The sequence below is a fragment of the Lissotriton helveticus genome, chromosome 11, assembly GCF_964261635.1.
Source record: "Lissotriton helveticus chromosome 11, aLisHel1.1, whole genome shotgun sequence".
NCBI classification, from domain to species: Eukaryota; Metazoa; Chordata; class Amphibia; order Caudata; family Salamandridae; genus Lissotriton; species Lissotriton helveticus.
In genome coordinates, this window is record NC_136072.1 from 323,882,113 (window position 1) to 323,898,213 (window position 16,101).

Here is a 16,101-nt window from a genome sequence, read left to right on the forward strand (position 1 = left end):
GTCCCTTGCTGACTTTCGATCCCGAAGACTGGAATTGTAAGAGCATTCTTTGCCAGTTTAACCACAACATTGTTTTCCCCTTAGGAAAACACTGAACTGTGCTAAACATTGTCAAAGTGACGATTTTTCAAAGTGAGAAGTTTCTTTATTTAAAAATACTATTACCATATTGTGAAGATCTTGGTCTTACAAAAAAATACAAAGTATATTTTTCTAAAATTGGTCTGCATCTCCTCCTTGAGTCATGTGTCTAATATTGGTCAATGGTGTGCAATAAATGTCTTAAACTCCTCTGTGTTAGGCTTAAGGCTGCTCACCCACACTACCACAAATAGAGCACTTTGGGTTTTACATTGAGCCCTGTATACATTTGGGGAACCCCTGCACTGATATACAGAGCCAGATTCCTACTCCTACACAGAGTACCAGTGAACTGACTGTGTCCCTGAGTTCCACAGACCCTCAAGACCTGAGCCCCCCTGTGAGTTTAACCAGACAACCACTTTTTAAATCTCCTGATAAGAACTAGAAACTGAGCACTTGTGAGGTTCCACAAGTCAAACCGAGCCAAGGTCCCTAAGACCAGATTACCCACAGTTAACAGAAATATAGCACAGGGAACAAATAAGCAGGGACATGCAATGACCCCGGGAAGCAACAGTCACTCTTGGCTTTTTTGTATGCATCTTCAAGTGTTCTTTCTATTTTACATACCTTTTAGGATTTTTACCTTAAGTAAACCATAGGCTGATTGTATTGCTTAGCATTTACCAGTTTCCAGTCCCCCCTCCTCCTCCCGGAGTGAGCCTTAAAAAGTGCCTATCATGAGTTACCAGATCAACCAACTGGGGTGCACCAGTATGATGGGTTGCGAACATCATTGGTATACAATAGTACTGTACAGTCAGTCATTACTGCCAATAACCACTGACTGCCAGAGGACCCCAAGAAAAAGAATGGTTTAGCAAAAGAATGCATCCAGACATGCAAGTGGCTGTTTGGCAAAACTCACACTCATAAAAAGAAGAGTGGCAGACGCTGTGCTACTAATTCAATGCTCGCAAATACCAACAGGAGGCTCTTTCAATGCCAATTGACCAGCTGAGGAAAGGCTGCCTTTCGTACAGCCTTTCCTCCACAGCACCAGATGGAAAGCTGTTAATTTGCACTATTTGCGTCTCTACGTACAGTATCACAGAGTCTTTACCAGCTTCAATCCATGCAACTTCTCCATTTTGGAGAAATGAGGAGGAGGAAACATCACAAGAAGAAACCCCTTCTGAAAGATAAGAAACATAGATTCCTTCTTAAAACAAAAACACATATTGCACACTATCTTCTCTGGCAGAAATAGAAAGCAAATCTCGGAGTCTTTCAGCCGAAAAGTAGTCAAACCTAAGTGAAAAATGCATGGGTTTACTGAAGACCAAAACAAAATCAGTAAATTCAAATACCAAATAACAGGTACAAAGGGTGCCAGTGAAAATAGATTCTGCAGCCCGTTGAGAAACCTAAAAACAATAGGCAACAGAAAAGAAGGAACTCTTTCAAGTGAACACAAGGAAGTTGACCCAGGCACCATTTGTTCATGCCCATGATGAGGCTCTGACTGATCATCTATAAAGCAACTGTGATTAGGGCCCCTTCCTGGAAAGCTTGCTCGACTACACCAACTTCTAGAAGGCAATCTAGCCACCACAACAATCTCAAATTTCCGTCCTCAGTGCATTTTTACTCATGATCCTCCTTTCAGCATCCATGCTTACACAGAGTTTCAACATTTAGACGAAGTACTTTGTCAGGACAGGAGATCTTTCTTAAACAACAATTTGTGGGAATGAGACATGCTCAAGTTGTGAAGAAGAAAAAAGCGTCTTGCCTGTAAGTGCAAGTTCTCGACCCATGGTATCGTTGACAGAATAAAATGCTCGGATTAAGTCCCGAAATTGGGCTGGGTTCCCAGCTTGACATCAGGGTCAAGATGTAAATCTAAGAAAGATCCAACACTGGGGAAGACAAAAAAAGATACTTACATGTAACTACAGTTCTCATCACTGGAAACTTGGATAGATTCACATATCTAAATTATTCCCTGCCTGATGTTGGGGAATAATTCAAACATGTTTATCTATGAAAGATCAATTGCCGTAGAGTCTACATTCTCACTGCACAAACTCATTTCCAAATCTTCACTCTTTCCAATGTTGGAATGTGACTGCTGATCCCAGTCATCTAGTCTTTCTTCCAAAACATGAAGTGACTGGGACAAGTTTATTTATTGTGATTTTTTGGCAACCTGCTTACTTAGAAATAAGTGAACTAGGCCAAGCTATTTGACACCTATTTGCTCATCACTGCTTCTTAGTTCTGCCTAAAATGGCCATTATATCCTTTGTGTGAAAGCTGCAATAAGGAACTCAATTTACCACAGCTTCCTATATTGGACTTTCTAAGAGCCTCTTAATGCACAGTGCATCAATTAATTCTGTTGCAGACGAGTCATGACTCTTCTGCAACAGAATTAATTGATGAAATTGTAATAATATCAGACATTTTGTATTTTAATTGTTAAAGAAACCGCCAAACTACTATATATTTTTTATGATCTAAACTGTGTAAACACTGTATTTCTATATGTACTTTCATGTTTTTTTTATAAATTATGGAAACCGAATAAAGTTGTATTGAATGCACAGTGGTCCGATTCAAAGAAGCTAACTCTTAAAATTACTTACAACAGATGTGTTTATTGTGTTACTTAGTTTGGGATCACAAAGCACAGTGGGCAATTAGGAATACTCCTCAAAAACTCTTTAAATATTTGGCCTAAACTACAGTAGGACCTTCTCTTAGTTACCAGTCACTTTCCAACTGATAAAGCTGCTTTCACCCATAATAGTACCACCATTTTCACACACAGTGAAAAGGGTGGTTTGAAATCGTGGCGACACCCTCCTGGTCTCACAGTAACCATGAACCGAAACTTTCTCAATGTGGTACCTAGGCTCCTGTTGCTCTGACTTGAGCGTACGGGTGGTTTATTCAACCATAGTTTTAAGAGTGTCACATTTTATTCAAACACTTTCACTTTTGTTCACCTCACCTCTTACCACAGAGATGCCTCCTCTCAGTAGCCACAGCGTTGTCTCATCTGTGCTGCCATCTTAACTTATAATAGGGGGGCTGCTAAAAACCTAAATGCACGTTGCACTTTTACTGGTAACATAAGGCTTTCTTGATAATTTTAATACTTGGCATTCTATGGTTTGTGATCTAGTACTGTATTGTATTTTGCATATTGCACCTTGTCCTGTAAGTTGTGAAGCACTTTAACAGGGATTTGAGAATATAATAGCGTGTATAGATACATCTAATATGAGTAAACGTAAGGTGAGTATGGGTAAAAGCGTGGTTGGAACCTTAGATGCCTTTATATTGAGGGCAGAATCAGCCCTCATTAATAAGATAAAGCTTACTGAACAAAGGTTATCTTTTGAGCCCCAACATTCGCAAGGTAGACTTTCTTTAACTCCTGCAATCTCTGAATCTCTGGTGGTATCCAACCATGATGCATCCTCATCCCGGCTTAGTCAGTCCCCATATGTTGTTCCGGATTCAATGACAAACCCTGTCTCCTGTTCATCTTCTGACCAAGAATCCAGGCACTGTTAAACCTAAAGTTACAACCAGAGGGCAGAAAGCTAAATTGAGGTCAACCCTTACTAATGAATCCTCCTCTAAAAAAAAGGAAGAGCCGAGGATTATTGAAACCAAGTAAACCTGCTCAGAGAACAACTGGAAAGAAAACACTAACTGTCATCTCTGTAAATGTTTCCAAAGAGGGCCCCACAACCCTATGACCCAGACGACAGGGCAGTTTCTGATAGCACACAGGAGGGGAACTTCAGGGGCAGGCTTGGAACTATGATGTCTACCTTATTGGATCCCATTCTGCAGAAATTAAGCTCAGTAGAAGCTAGATTACTAAAACTAGAGGGGATGGTTAGTTGCAAACTGCCGGTTACACCGGCAGTTAGTTCAAATATTACCAGAGATCTTTTAGCTACTAGGGGAACAGGAACGGGGGCAGATTCACCTGCGACCTCTGTTGCAAATAGAGAGGTGTCAGATAAGAGTAGCTCCAACATTATGCCTAGTAGTGTTGATATTCCAGCTCGCACCCGTCAGTCCCCTAAAAGAGCAGGGTCCTCTGTGCCTTCAAGGGTTGGGAGGTTAGAAAGAAGGGGATTACAGCCAACGAGTCTTTTAGTTATCCACCTCCCACCGGAATCTACTCCCTATGTAGTGGTTTTGGGGAGCATTCCTTCCCTTCCTCCCCCAAGGGGCTAGTGAGAACTATGGGCAGCTGATAAATATACTAACTCATTCGTTCACATATAACACCACTTTGGGTGCCCGTGTGGCTAAAAACATTCTTATGGCCCGCAGGGTGAGTTGGATTGGAAGCTCGCGAAAAATGGGCTCGGGTGACTGTGTTATTGTAAACTTCGATAACCCCCACACTGCGGGCAGGATCCTATCTAGGGACATCTGCCTCGCTCCCCTTCATGGATCTGTCATCAGGGTTTTTCCTATGGGCTATTTTTACAAACCAGTCCCTCTTAGGGATATGTCTGATAATATCCCCATGGCACTTCCTCGAGGTGGGTGGTCAAATAGAATAGCACCTAGGCAACAGCCTATTACTGTGACCCACTCAGCCTTTGAAACAGATGGGCAAACTGGTGTCGACCCCTCACTGGAGCTAAACAATAGATTTTCTGCTATAACCGGGTTGGAGGAGTGTGACTGACTTGGGATCTCCACGCCCTCTTACATTGAGCCTGTTGGTTTTACCCAGTCCCCAGTAGAGGTAGTTGAGAGGCCCACAGGTGAGACACCCAACAATTTTTTATCTTGGAATATCGCAGGGCTGGCAAATAAGCTTCAAGACCCACTGTGGGTGCGATTTGTGAAGCAATTCTCTGTAATTAGCTTTCAAGAAACATGGTCAGTGGATTGGGATTTATTCTATAAGGCTTTTGTTGTCCCAGCCACTCCTTCGGTGAGTGGAAGACCCAAGGGTGACCAAGTTGTATACATATCTGTGGCTGTCGATTGCCAGATTCAGGTTGTGTCGACCACAAACCCAGGAATTCTGGCATTGTCAGTCAGCCAAAAGGGGGGAAATTAGATGGGGCCTTATTAACTTCTATAATTCGGTGGCCTGTCCCTATGGTGCTTGTAATATTACCACATTGGTAGCATTGATAAGAATCTTTTGGCCCTATCCTACATAATATTTTGGTTTCTGGCGATTTTAACATACATCCCTGTGGGTAACCCAATACTATCCTGTATTTCTGAGTTGGGAAGCCCCCGCATGAGGGGGTTTAACTTTGAACATCATGCCCAGGGGAAACTGTTCAATAATATGATAAATGAATTGAACATGGTGGCTTTGATATCCCTAACTGCCACACAAACTAAATTCTCTGTGCCAACTTTTAAAGGGCGTGGCAGGGGGTCGTTTATAGATTTTATTTTAATTTCCTCTTCTTTGCAATCCTCATTTCATGGTTTTAATATTATGGAGAGCGAATTCAGTGACCACAACCCATTATGTGTTCACATGTTGGGCCCATTATCAGCACGAATTGGCGATGTTTCAACCAGGGGTGCACTAAGACCGACTGATGGCTAGCGAAGTCTTAAATGGTCTCAGATTTCCCCAGATGAATTTTACAGTGAAGTAAATGTATCCTGTGCCCCCGCGTTAGCACTATGCATAGCTGCAGGTTCCTACCCTAATGAAATTATTGGCACATACGAATCAATAATAGTAAAGTTGGTGTAATCTTAAGTGTCCCGCCTAGCAAAACTACCATTCACGGCCCCAGATGGTTTGACTCTCATTGCTCTAAGGCCGCAAAGAAGCTGAGGGAAGCTCTGTCAGCCAAACCAAGAATTCAAACAGGGGTATGTGTTTGCCGTAAAGAATATAAGTCAGCTCTGGTCAGACGGAAGGGTGCCCTGAAGGAGGAGGCGTGGAGAGAGCAGATTGATTCAAGCACTCATAGGAATAGCTCCAAGTTTTGGAACGCTGTGAATCAACCGCTTTTTGGTCAGGAAGGGGGGGGGCTTAGACTCACACATAACTGAGGAGGAGTGGCTGCTTCACTTTAAATCTACGTTTGACTTCCCTATGGAGCATGTTTTCCAAGAAAGCCGGGACACAAATGACCCTGTAATAATTTCTGAAAAGGGTGAGGTTATGACTGGTATTGCAGGGCTATCCACCAATAAAGCGCCATGCCCAGCTGGGATTCCTCTGGACTTATTTAAATCCGACCCTCCATTCTGGGCACCAATAATGGAGGCAGTGTTTAACGCAGCGGCAAAGAATTGGTGTCCTCAGTCTAGGGCCTCTTCCACCATAGTCCCTGTTTTCAAGAAGGGTGACAGGAACAGTACCCACTGTTACAGGCCAATCTCCCTCATTGACTCAGTGGTTAAGGTTGTAGGACGTATTCTTTTGCAGAGATTATCAACTTGGGCGGAGGAGCATGAGATCCTGTCGGACGTCCAGTATGGATTCCGGTCGGGACGTTCTACTGTTGCTCAGTGCCTCAATCTATTTATGATACTGAGCAAATCGAATAGTTTTCTTACCTGTCGGTGTAGTTTTGCAGCTTGAAGATCTTTCTGGATTCCCTATGCTGTGCATTATTCCGCGGTCTTGTGGTTGGGTCCGGATTCGTAGTCTTTTCTTTTTTTTTTGTAGCCCAGGTGGGCGTCGGCGTCACACCTCCTTGGGTGCATTTCCGGTGACGTCGGCATGCTTCCTGCGGAAGCTCCCACTCTTGGGCGCCATCTTCGGGTTCTTTTTTTCCGTGTTTCTTTCGTTTCCGAAGTAATGGCAATGTTCTATTTAGGTGATATTTTACCGCTTTGTACTTTTAAGTCCTTTTTTTTTTTTTTTTTAACCACCTCTTCTCTCTCTAGCCTCATCTTTCTGGCGGAGGCGGGTGGGTTCGCTAGTGAATCCAGAAAGATCTTCAAGCTGCAAAACTACACCGACAGGTAAGAAAACTATTCGTTTTGCAGCGTGAATCTTTCTGGATTGACTATGCTGTGCAGAGATTTTGTAGCAGTTTCTCATTTCTATGGCGGCTGGGTGAAAGATGAGCGTTGGTTATTGAATATGTGCTGGAGCACCTTTTGTCCGACTTGTGCTTCCTTGTTCATCTGTATATCCACACAGTAGTGCTTCGTGAACGTGTGCACCGAAGCCCATGTTGCCGCCAGGCATATGTCTTGTATGGGTGTGTTAGCCAGGAAGGCTATTGTGGCACCCTTTTTCCTAGTGGAGTGGGCACGTGTCCCCTCTGCTAGCTCTTGTCCTGCACCTTTGTGGCAGAGTTGAATTGTCTGTGCGATCCATCGTGCAATAGTCTTTTTTGTTACTGCCTTTCCCATGAAACTGTTGGCGAATGACACAAAGAACTGTTTTGTTTTCCTGTGTCCCTTCGTCCTCTCAATGTAGTGCATGACTGCCCTTCTGGCGTCCAGGGTGTGCAGAGCTCGCTCTGCGCTAGTTGTTGGTTTTGGGAAAAAACTCAGTATCTGTATAGACTGGTTCATGTGGAATTTGGATACCACCTTCGGCATGAAGTGTGGGTTAGTCCTCATCACAACCCTATCATTGTGTATTTGTATGTAGGGTTCTTGTAGCGTCAGCGCCTGAAGCTCGCTTACTCTGCGTAAGGACGTTATTGCAACCAGGAAAGCTGTTTTCATAGTTAGCATCTTTAGGGAAGCCTTGTGAAGTGGTTCAAAGGGCTCCTTCCTGAGTTCCGTTAGGACTATGTTCAAGTTCCATGCAGGTGGTGGCACCCGCTTGGGTGGTGCGATCCTTTTCGCTCCTTCTAGGAATCTCTTCACCACCTGTGAAGTGAAGAAACTCCTGCACATTTCTCCCCTTGTGTAGGCGACTATCGCTGCCAAGTGAACTCTTAACGAGGATAAGCTAAGGTTCTTCTCCAGCAAGTGTGTCAGGTACTTTAGCACTGTGGAGTCCTTCTTCATTTTAGTGTGAAGTCTTTCTTTTCTGCACCACATTGTGAATCTTTTCCATTTCGCAACATAGCACTTCCGAGTGCTGGGCCTCCGTGCCTCCCGAAGGACCCTCAGGGTGCTTTCTGGCAGTCTCAAATGTGCGAACTCTATGTCCTCAGGAGCCACGCTACTAGGCTCAGGCTCTCTGGCTCTGGGTGTAGCACCTCTCCGTTCTGCATGGAGAGTAGGTCTTTCCTCTTGCCGAATCTGTGGGGTGCACACTGTGTCATCTCCATGATCTGCGAGTACCATGTCTGTCTGGCCCACTGTGGCGCGACCAGTATCAGGGTCATGTTGCTCGCTCTGCACTTGCTCAGCACTCTGTGCATCAGTGGTATCGGGGGAAAGGCGTAAGCAAATGTCCCGGACCAATCTATCCCTAGGGCATTCCCCAGTGACCCCTCCTCGGGCTGTCTGGATGCGAAGTTTTGGCATTTTGCATTCCGGCGTGTGGCAAACAGGTCCACTGATGGTGTTCCCCATCTGTCGAACAGCCACCTTGTCTCCTGAGCATTGAGCTCCCACTCGTGGGATGCCGATGTCTGTCTGCTGAGCCAGTCTACTTGTATGTTGTCCTTCCCTGGTAGGTGTATGGCTAGCAGGTCTATCGTCAGAGGGATGGCCGATCTCCATATCTCCTGTGCCAGCGTTGAAAGCGGGGCTGACTGTGTGCCCCCCTGCTTGTTGATGTAGAACATCACGGTGGTGTTGTCTGTTTGTAGCAACACCTTGTGCTTGTACAGTCTTGTTTGGAAAGCTTTCAGTGCAAGGAAGATTGTCTTCAATTCTAGATAATTGATGTGCTTTGTCGCATCTGCTGGTGTCCACAGTCCCCTCACCTTGAGCTCCTCCATGTGAGCGCCCCATCCCTTCAGGGATGCGTCTGTGGTGATGGTCACTGTTGGCGTTGGGGGCGTTAGAGGCTTTCCCCTTGTTATGTTCTCCATGGTCCACCATGTCATCTCCTTCTGCACTGCATGCGTTACAACCACTAGATACTCCCAACTGCCTGTAGCTTGTGACCATTGCTCCTGTAGCCATTCTTGAATGGGTCTCATGTGGAGACGTACATTCGGTACCAGGTGGATGCATGATGCCATCATCCCCATGATCTTGCTCGCAGTCCTCACTGTCCGAGCTTGTCCCTTCCGGTAGAGGCGAGTTTCCTTCACCAGCGCCTTCGCCCTCTTCTCGCTGGGGAACACCTTGCCCTGTAAGGTGTTGATCTGTGCTCCCAGGAAGATCTTCACTTGTTCCGGCTCCATTGAAGATTTCTTCCAATGGATGGAGAGCCCCAGGCTTATGAGCGTGCTCGTCACTGTGTGTGCGTGCTGCTTGCATTTCTGGTATGAGTTTGCTTTCACCAGCCAGTCGTCCAGGTAGGGGTATACATGTATTCCCTGCCTTCGTAGGTGCGCTGCGACTGCTGCGAGGCACTTTGTGAAGACCCTTGGTGCCGATTTCAGCCCTAAGGCTAGTGTCGTGAACTGGTAGTGGCTTTCTCCGATGGTGAACCTGAGCATATGCTTGTGCTTTCTGTTCATTGGGATGTGCAGGTAGGCGTCCTTGAGGTCTATTGTGACCATGAAGTCCCCGATCTGCAGTTGCGGGAGCACCTCTTGCAGGGAGGTCATTTTGAATGTTTGCGTTCTTATGAATTTGTTCAGGAACCTTAGGTCCAGAATAGGTCTCATTGTCTCGTCTACTTTTGGTACCAGGAAGTACGTTGAGTATATTGCTTGGTTTCTTTCCTTGAAGGGTACCTGTTCTATGGCCTGCTTCCGCAGGAGTTCCTTTACTTCTTCCTGAAGACACTCTAGCTCCTTGCTTGCTAGTTGTTTTCTTTTTGGTTTTCTGCTTGTTGGCCTCCCCTCCAACTCTATGCAGTATCCGAATTGGATGATGTTGAGGATCCATTTGTCTGATGTGATTTCTCTCCATTCTTGGAGGTAAAATCTTAATCTTCCTCCCACTGGTGTTATGTGGTCGTAGATGTGTAGCTTGTCTTGACCCCTCTGTACGTGCTGCCCCCTGGGATCTTTTCTGTGGGTGGGCACACAGGGTTTTTGGAAGTCACTTAGAGGCGGGCTGCTGTCCCCCTCTTCTATTCTGTCCACGTCCATTTCCTCTCCCTCGAAAGGACTGGCCTCTTTGTTGGTATTGCCAGGACTGCTTCTGCTGACCCTGCTGAGCCTGCGAGTCTGCGAGTCTGCCTGGTGCGTCTGTTGGAAAGCCTGGTGTGATGTACCTGGCTGGTTTCCACCACTCCCGCCAGGCCTCCGTGACGGGTGCCCCTTTTGTTGCCTCTGAACTGCAATGCTCCCATGGACCTTGCTGTTTCGTTGTCCTTTTTTAGTTGACTGAGCTTCTCATCAACTGTTGTTCCGAAAAGCGTGTCGCCGTTGAACGGTGTGTTCAGGATGCTGTGCTGCACCTCTGGTTTGAAACCTGAAATCTTGAGCCAGGCGTGTCTTCTTTCAGTGACACCCATCATCATGAGCCTGCTGGAGGTGTCTGCTCCATCCAGGGCCGTCTTAAGGCAAGAATTTGCCGCGTTCTTCCCTTCTTCAACCAGCTTTTCGGCCTTCTGTCTGGCATCCTGGGGCAGGTCCTTCACCAACTGCCCCAGCTCCTCCATGATCTGGTACATGTGCCTGTTTATCAGTGCGTTGGAATTAGCCATGCGCCAGTGGGTCGCGGCGTTCCGTTCGATCCTTCTGCCCACCAGATCCATCCTCTTGCTCTCCTTATCCGGTGGTGGTCCAGAAGTAGTGGGTACGTTAGCCCTCTTCCTTGCTGTGGCCGTGATAATGGAGTCTGCAGAGACCGTCCCCTGAATGTAGGGTGGGTGTTTTGAGGAATGTTTGTATTTCTTCTCTGTTCTGGGAGTTACTGCCTTGCATGTTGCGGGCTCCCTGAATGCTTCCTTCCCTTGAGCCAAGACACTGTCGAGCATTGGCAGGTACTGGCTCCTTGTTTGTGTGGGGAGCAATGTCTCTAGAAGGAAGTCTGCGTTCTGCTTCTCTTCGTCGAACTTGAGTTTGAATGCCGCTGCGGCAGACCTTATCACCGAGTTGTAGGCCCCGATGTCGTCCGGCGGCGATGGCCTTGAGGGATATGTGTCGACCGCCTCCTCCGGGCTGTCGGTGTCGACATCTAGGTAATCCACCTCCTGTAGGACAGAGGGGGCCGACTCTGCGTCCGTCCTGCTGTCCTCTTCCTCCCCATAGTTGTAACTATCGTAGGGATTCTCTTCCTCTTCCTGGTCGTCAACCACCTCGACGTCCGGGTCTTGTTCCTCGGCGACCTCGTCTTCCTCCTCGACCACCTCCACCACTGGTGGCTTGGTCTTGTGTGGGATCGTGAAGGTTTTCATCTTTGCGTCGAATTCTTTCTTCCGCCGCAAGATGTTTTCCATTTCGGCCTCGAGGCGCCTTCTCTTTTTCTCCATCTCAGCCGCGTGTTCCATGTCGGATGGTTCGGCCGCTCTTTTCGGCTGTTGGCTCGGCGCCGTGCTCTTCGGTGCCGAAGTTTTCGACGTCGAACCGGATTTTGGGTCTCTGGTCGGCGTCGGTAGTTTAGGGTCCTTCTCCCTCGGCGTCGATCGATCCTTTTCGGGGACGATTTTCGACGACTTCTGCTGTTCAACAGCTCTCGGCGCCGGGGACTCCTTCTCAGAGGATCCGCTGGGCCTGTGAGTACTCGCGGACGCCAGGTGTTTTGGCGTCGGCGCTTTCGGGGCCTTGCCCTCGTTTTTTCGAGACTCAGAGTCTCTCGGGTTCTTGGGGGCCGCAGAGTCTCCTACCTTATCAGACGTCTTCGTGTAATCGGTCTCTACGACCGTGTAGCTGTCGTCTTCGGCGGCAGTGTTGTCCTCTTCCTCTGAAGACATCCCCAGATCGTAGAGGGACGGAGTCGGGGCCTTCCCCTGCAGGCTGGCGTGCGCTACCCTCTGCCTCTCTCTCACACGAAGGGTCTTCGGGGTGAAGGCGGAGCAGGCGTTGCAGTCCTCGCTTTCGTGATTTACCGGTAGACAAAGGTTGCATACCGGGTGCTGGTCCTTCTGCGCGTACTTGTGGTGGCAGTTACGGCAGAACTTGAACAGCGTGTTGTCCATCATCGAGCGCTCAGGGCCTCCCTGGTTGCGTGTTCGTCGAGGATCTCGATGAATTCTCCTTCTCCTTTGCCGACTCCTCGTCGATGAAGTCTCCTGGAGTCTTCAGATGCCTTTTCCTTGCAATTTCCCTATTTTCCTTTCTTCTTTCTCCAAAAATGTCTGGAGCCCAAACGGGAACGATCCAGACCCGACCGCAGAAAAAAAGAATCTGAAGATGGCGCCCAAGGGTGGGAGCTTCCGCAGGAAGCATGCCGACGTCACCGGAAATGCACCCAAGGAGGTGTGACGCCGACGCCCATCTGGGCTACAAAAAAACCCCAAAAAACAAAGAAAAGACTACGAATCCGGACCCAACCACAAGACCGCGGAATAATGCACAGCATAGTGAATCCAGAAAGATTCACGCTGCAAAAATACTGTTGCACGCCCAGGCAATTTCCACCTCGCCTTCATGGACTTGTCCTCCGCATTTGATTGCGTTAATAGGGTTAAACTGTGGCAGTCCCTGAGGGCAATGGGGGTGGATAACCGTATTGTTAATTTCCTAGAGGATCTGCATAAATCAACCAAGGCTAAGGTCTTCTCAGGATTTGCGGGTCACTAGGGACCTCGAGATTAAGAGGGGAGTACGGCAAGGTTGCATTTTGGCTCAATTTTTGTTTAATATTTACATCAATGATTTGGATACTGTACTAAGAGCAACTGGAGTTGATTACCCTTGTATAGGGCGGCTTGGTATTCCTGTCCTGCTATATGCGGACGACGCCGTCCTTATATCCAGGTCTGCAATGGGCTTGCAATCTCTTTTAATAGCATTTTCTAGATTTATGACCGATCGGGATATGGCAATAAATAATTCCAAATCCTGTGTAATGAAAGTGGGGCAACAACACAAAAAGAGTTTCCAATTTAGTGTTGGCCCCGCTAAGATCCCCCGTACTAACGTATTTTCCTATTTAGGGTTCTTTTAGATGACCAATTAAAATGGGTTACTTAATCTCGGGGAAAAGGGGGACCTGGCCCTGGTAAATGTGGCAATTTTTAATTTTGCCTCCAAAATAGGGAAGAAACCAATAGGAGCTATGTTGAAAATCTATCAAGTCAAAAGCATGGCCATAGCTACCTATGGTAGTGAAATCTGGGGCTATACTGCTGAGGATTCCCTTCAAGTGGCGGAGAATGACTTTCTGAAGCGCCTATTGTGTGTTCCACACAGAACCTCTAATCTAGAGGTCCATGAGGAACTGGGGTTCCCTATTTAAGCTGTGTCCTTGCACTGCACCTCCTGTTTTTTTGGTTGAAATGCTGGCTGAACAAAGATTTAACTCTGAACCATTTAATTTTAAGAGTATGTATGTCTCTCGACAATGCATCCCGAATTCCTTGGCTTAAGTACATTAAAAGCAGTTTGGAAGGGGTAGGACGTGGCGATTTATTTTGTAAGCCTGAATCCATTGTCAAGAAGGATGTGGAATTAATTAAGGTAGCTTTCTTGACCTCAAGGAAAGTGGACAGAGAAGCGCAGGAGATGCTGAAACCTAGTGTTTGTATGTTTTTAATGCTCAAAACAACTCCGACACCCGAACCTTATCTTACGGGGTTTCTGTCAACACAAGAGAAGTTTTTATTAACTAGGTTTCGGATGAACCTCTTCCACCTTGTGTTAGCAAGGCCTAAGGGATACAGCAGAGGTCAAGTGCTAGCTCCCTGTGGCTGCGACAGACAGTCTCCGCAGGATTTGCTGCATTTTATGTTTTTATATAAATTGTTTGAAACCCCCATGAGGGCACTTTCTGCTTCCCATTTTAAAAAGAATGAATATTAGACAGGCCGTCCTGCCCTTATATATCTTCAACTGCTAAAAGAGGACTGCATTATTTTTATCTTAGGGTTTTTAAAAGCTTCTATGAAATCAGGGACTTGAATGGATGTGTAGACGTTGGATGATCTAGGTATGTTTTATTAGTTTAGCTGATCTAGCCTTCGGTATAAAGTAAAAACAATTGGAAGTCATGCTTTTCTGGTACATTGCACTTTAAGGCCAGAATACATTTGGGTGGGTGGGTATTGGGTCCTTTTTTTATAAATTGTATAAGAGGTTCTGACTTTTTAAATTAGGTTTTAATGTAGTACTGTTTTTATGCACCTGTATCCATGTAACTTTTATGGTTTTCCGACGTAAAACCGAATAAAGTTTATTTGAGTGATTGACTGAATAGGGGGTTGTGGGGTTTCTGGAAAGAATGGTTGCATGCAGTGCTATGTTTATCTATAATGGCAAAGTGCCTTGTTAGAGTCACCACTTTTCTCCTGTGGCAGCCGCTTTCCATATTCTGCTGTGTGCAGAGATGTTGAAATTAACATTTTTTGTTAAGGATCATTCTCAGCTTGTGGATAGTTTAACAAGTGAATAATCAGACTCATGTGCTCCAACTAGGCTATAAGCTTTCCACACAGGATGGGAAGCCTGCAAGATTAACATTCTCTCAACTCCGCATCATGGCCAGGCTGGCAATTCAAAACACTTAAAAAATCGTAAACTTTAATATAATAAATGTACTTTACTTTTACATACAAGTGCTTAGGGGATACAGTGAGGAAGCTTTAATACACTTAAATTGTCTAAAATCCTGACAAACAATATATTTGCATGAGATGCAAATGTGTTATCCTGTTAATGAATACATTTCCCAATATATAACTAACTGCTTCAATCACTTAAGTGAAATCACCATTCTCACTTACAGCCCTGGATTCAAATGAACTGAACATTCTCACTTACAGCCTTGGATTCAAAACTGTCCTCTTACATTTACAGACAAGCTAATGCCTGCTAGGACTACAAATGGAGTCTTGACGCACCCAAAATCCCCCGCCCCTAAATTACCTTACCCCATCAACCAGACGAGCACCACCTGACAGCCTCTTGTCCGCTTCCATCCACCTCTTTTGCCCTTTTTATTCTCACCTGCCAAAAGATGAAATGCTCTCGAATAACTGTCTTGACAGCCTCATTGCTCCACACGTCACGGTTCAGGCACTGGCAAGCAAAGTCCTGCACGTTCTGGATATTGATCATCAGCCATTTGTTCTGCAACTGACCGCAATCCTTGGCCTGCAAACAAATGGCTTCCAAGTTGATATAATTTATCACCTGCAAGTGTGTACGACAAAGGACCTAACAAGGGTCTAAAATTTACAACAGTATACAGGGATGAAATCTTAAGATACATTTACAAGTAAAAGGGGTGATCTTTCTGTGGGGGAAAATAAAAGGGGACAACGTCTCAAGCATCTAAACGTAAAGGCTCACGCTCTTCTCCTAGAACTGAATGATCTAGCAATTTACCCAGGTTAAAATACTGAGTGCAGACTGCAACATAAGTGAAAAATAAATATCGGTCAAATTTATATAAAACAACAGTATCACAGCAGCTGTAACTCAAAACGCATTCACACTTGTGGCAATATAACCAAAATTAAACGTGTTGCATCTTGCCATAGTATTGTATTGTATTGTATTGTATTGCATTGCATTGCATTGCACTGTACTGTACTGTTTCTTATACAGAGCTTTCCATACTATTTACAAGTCCTAAAGCACTGTGTGACTCACTGATCAAGTAGCTACTCTGTAATAATCATTTCCCAGTGCTTCATAGCCAGAATGACAAAGGAGCGCTCTGATTTTTATTACATTCCTGCTCATGTATGACAAAGTGTGTTGCTAGTACTTTGGCATGCGTGGTGAAGGTGGTGGGCAGTGAGAGAGGTTTGTAGCCCATGTAGAAGTGGTGCATAAGGCTTTATAGTGCATAAGCACTGGTGCTGCAAAGTGAGAGAATAGACACAGTCAAACATGGGCT

The 16,101-nt window shown here is 45.8% G+C and overlaps 1 protein-coding gene across 1 annotated transcript in view; it reads right to left on the minus strand.

Moving 5' to 3' along the window:
• UBXN7 (UBX domain protein 7) overlaps nucleotides 1-16,101 on the minus strand; it is a 701,503-nt gene that overhangs the window by 369,891 nt on the left and 315,511 nt on the right. The window contains exon 6 of the mRNA XM_078665644.1: nucleotides 15,204-15,350. Within this exon, the coding sequence (XP_078521770.1) occupies nucleotides 15,204-15,350 (147 nt within the window). The remainder of the gene's footprint in view (nucleotides 1-15,203; nucleotides 15,351-16,101) is intronic.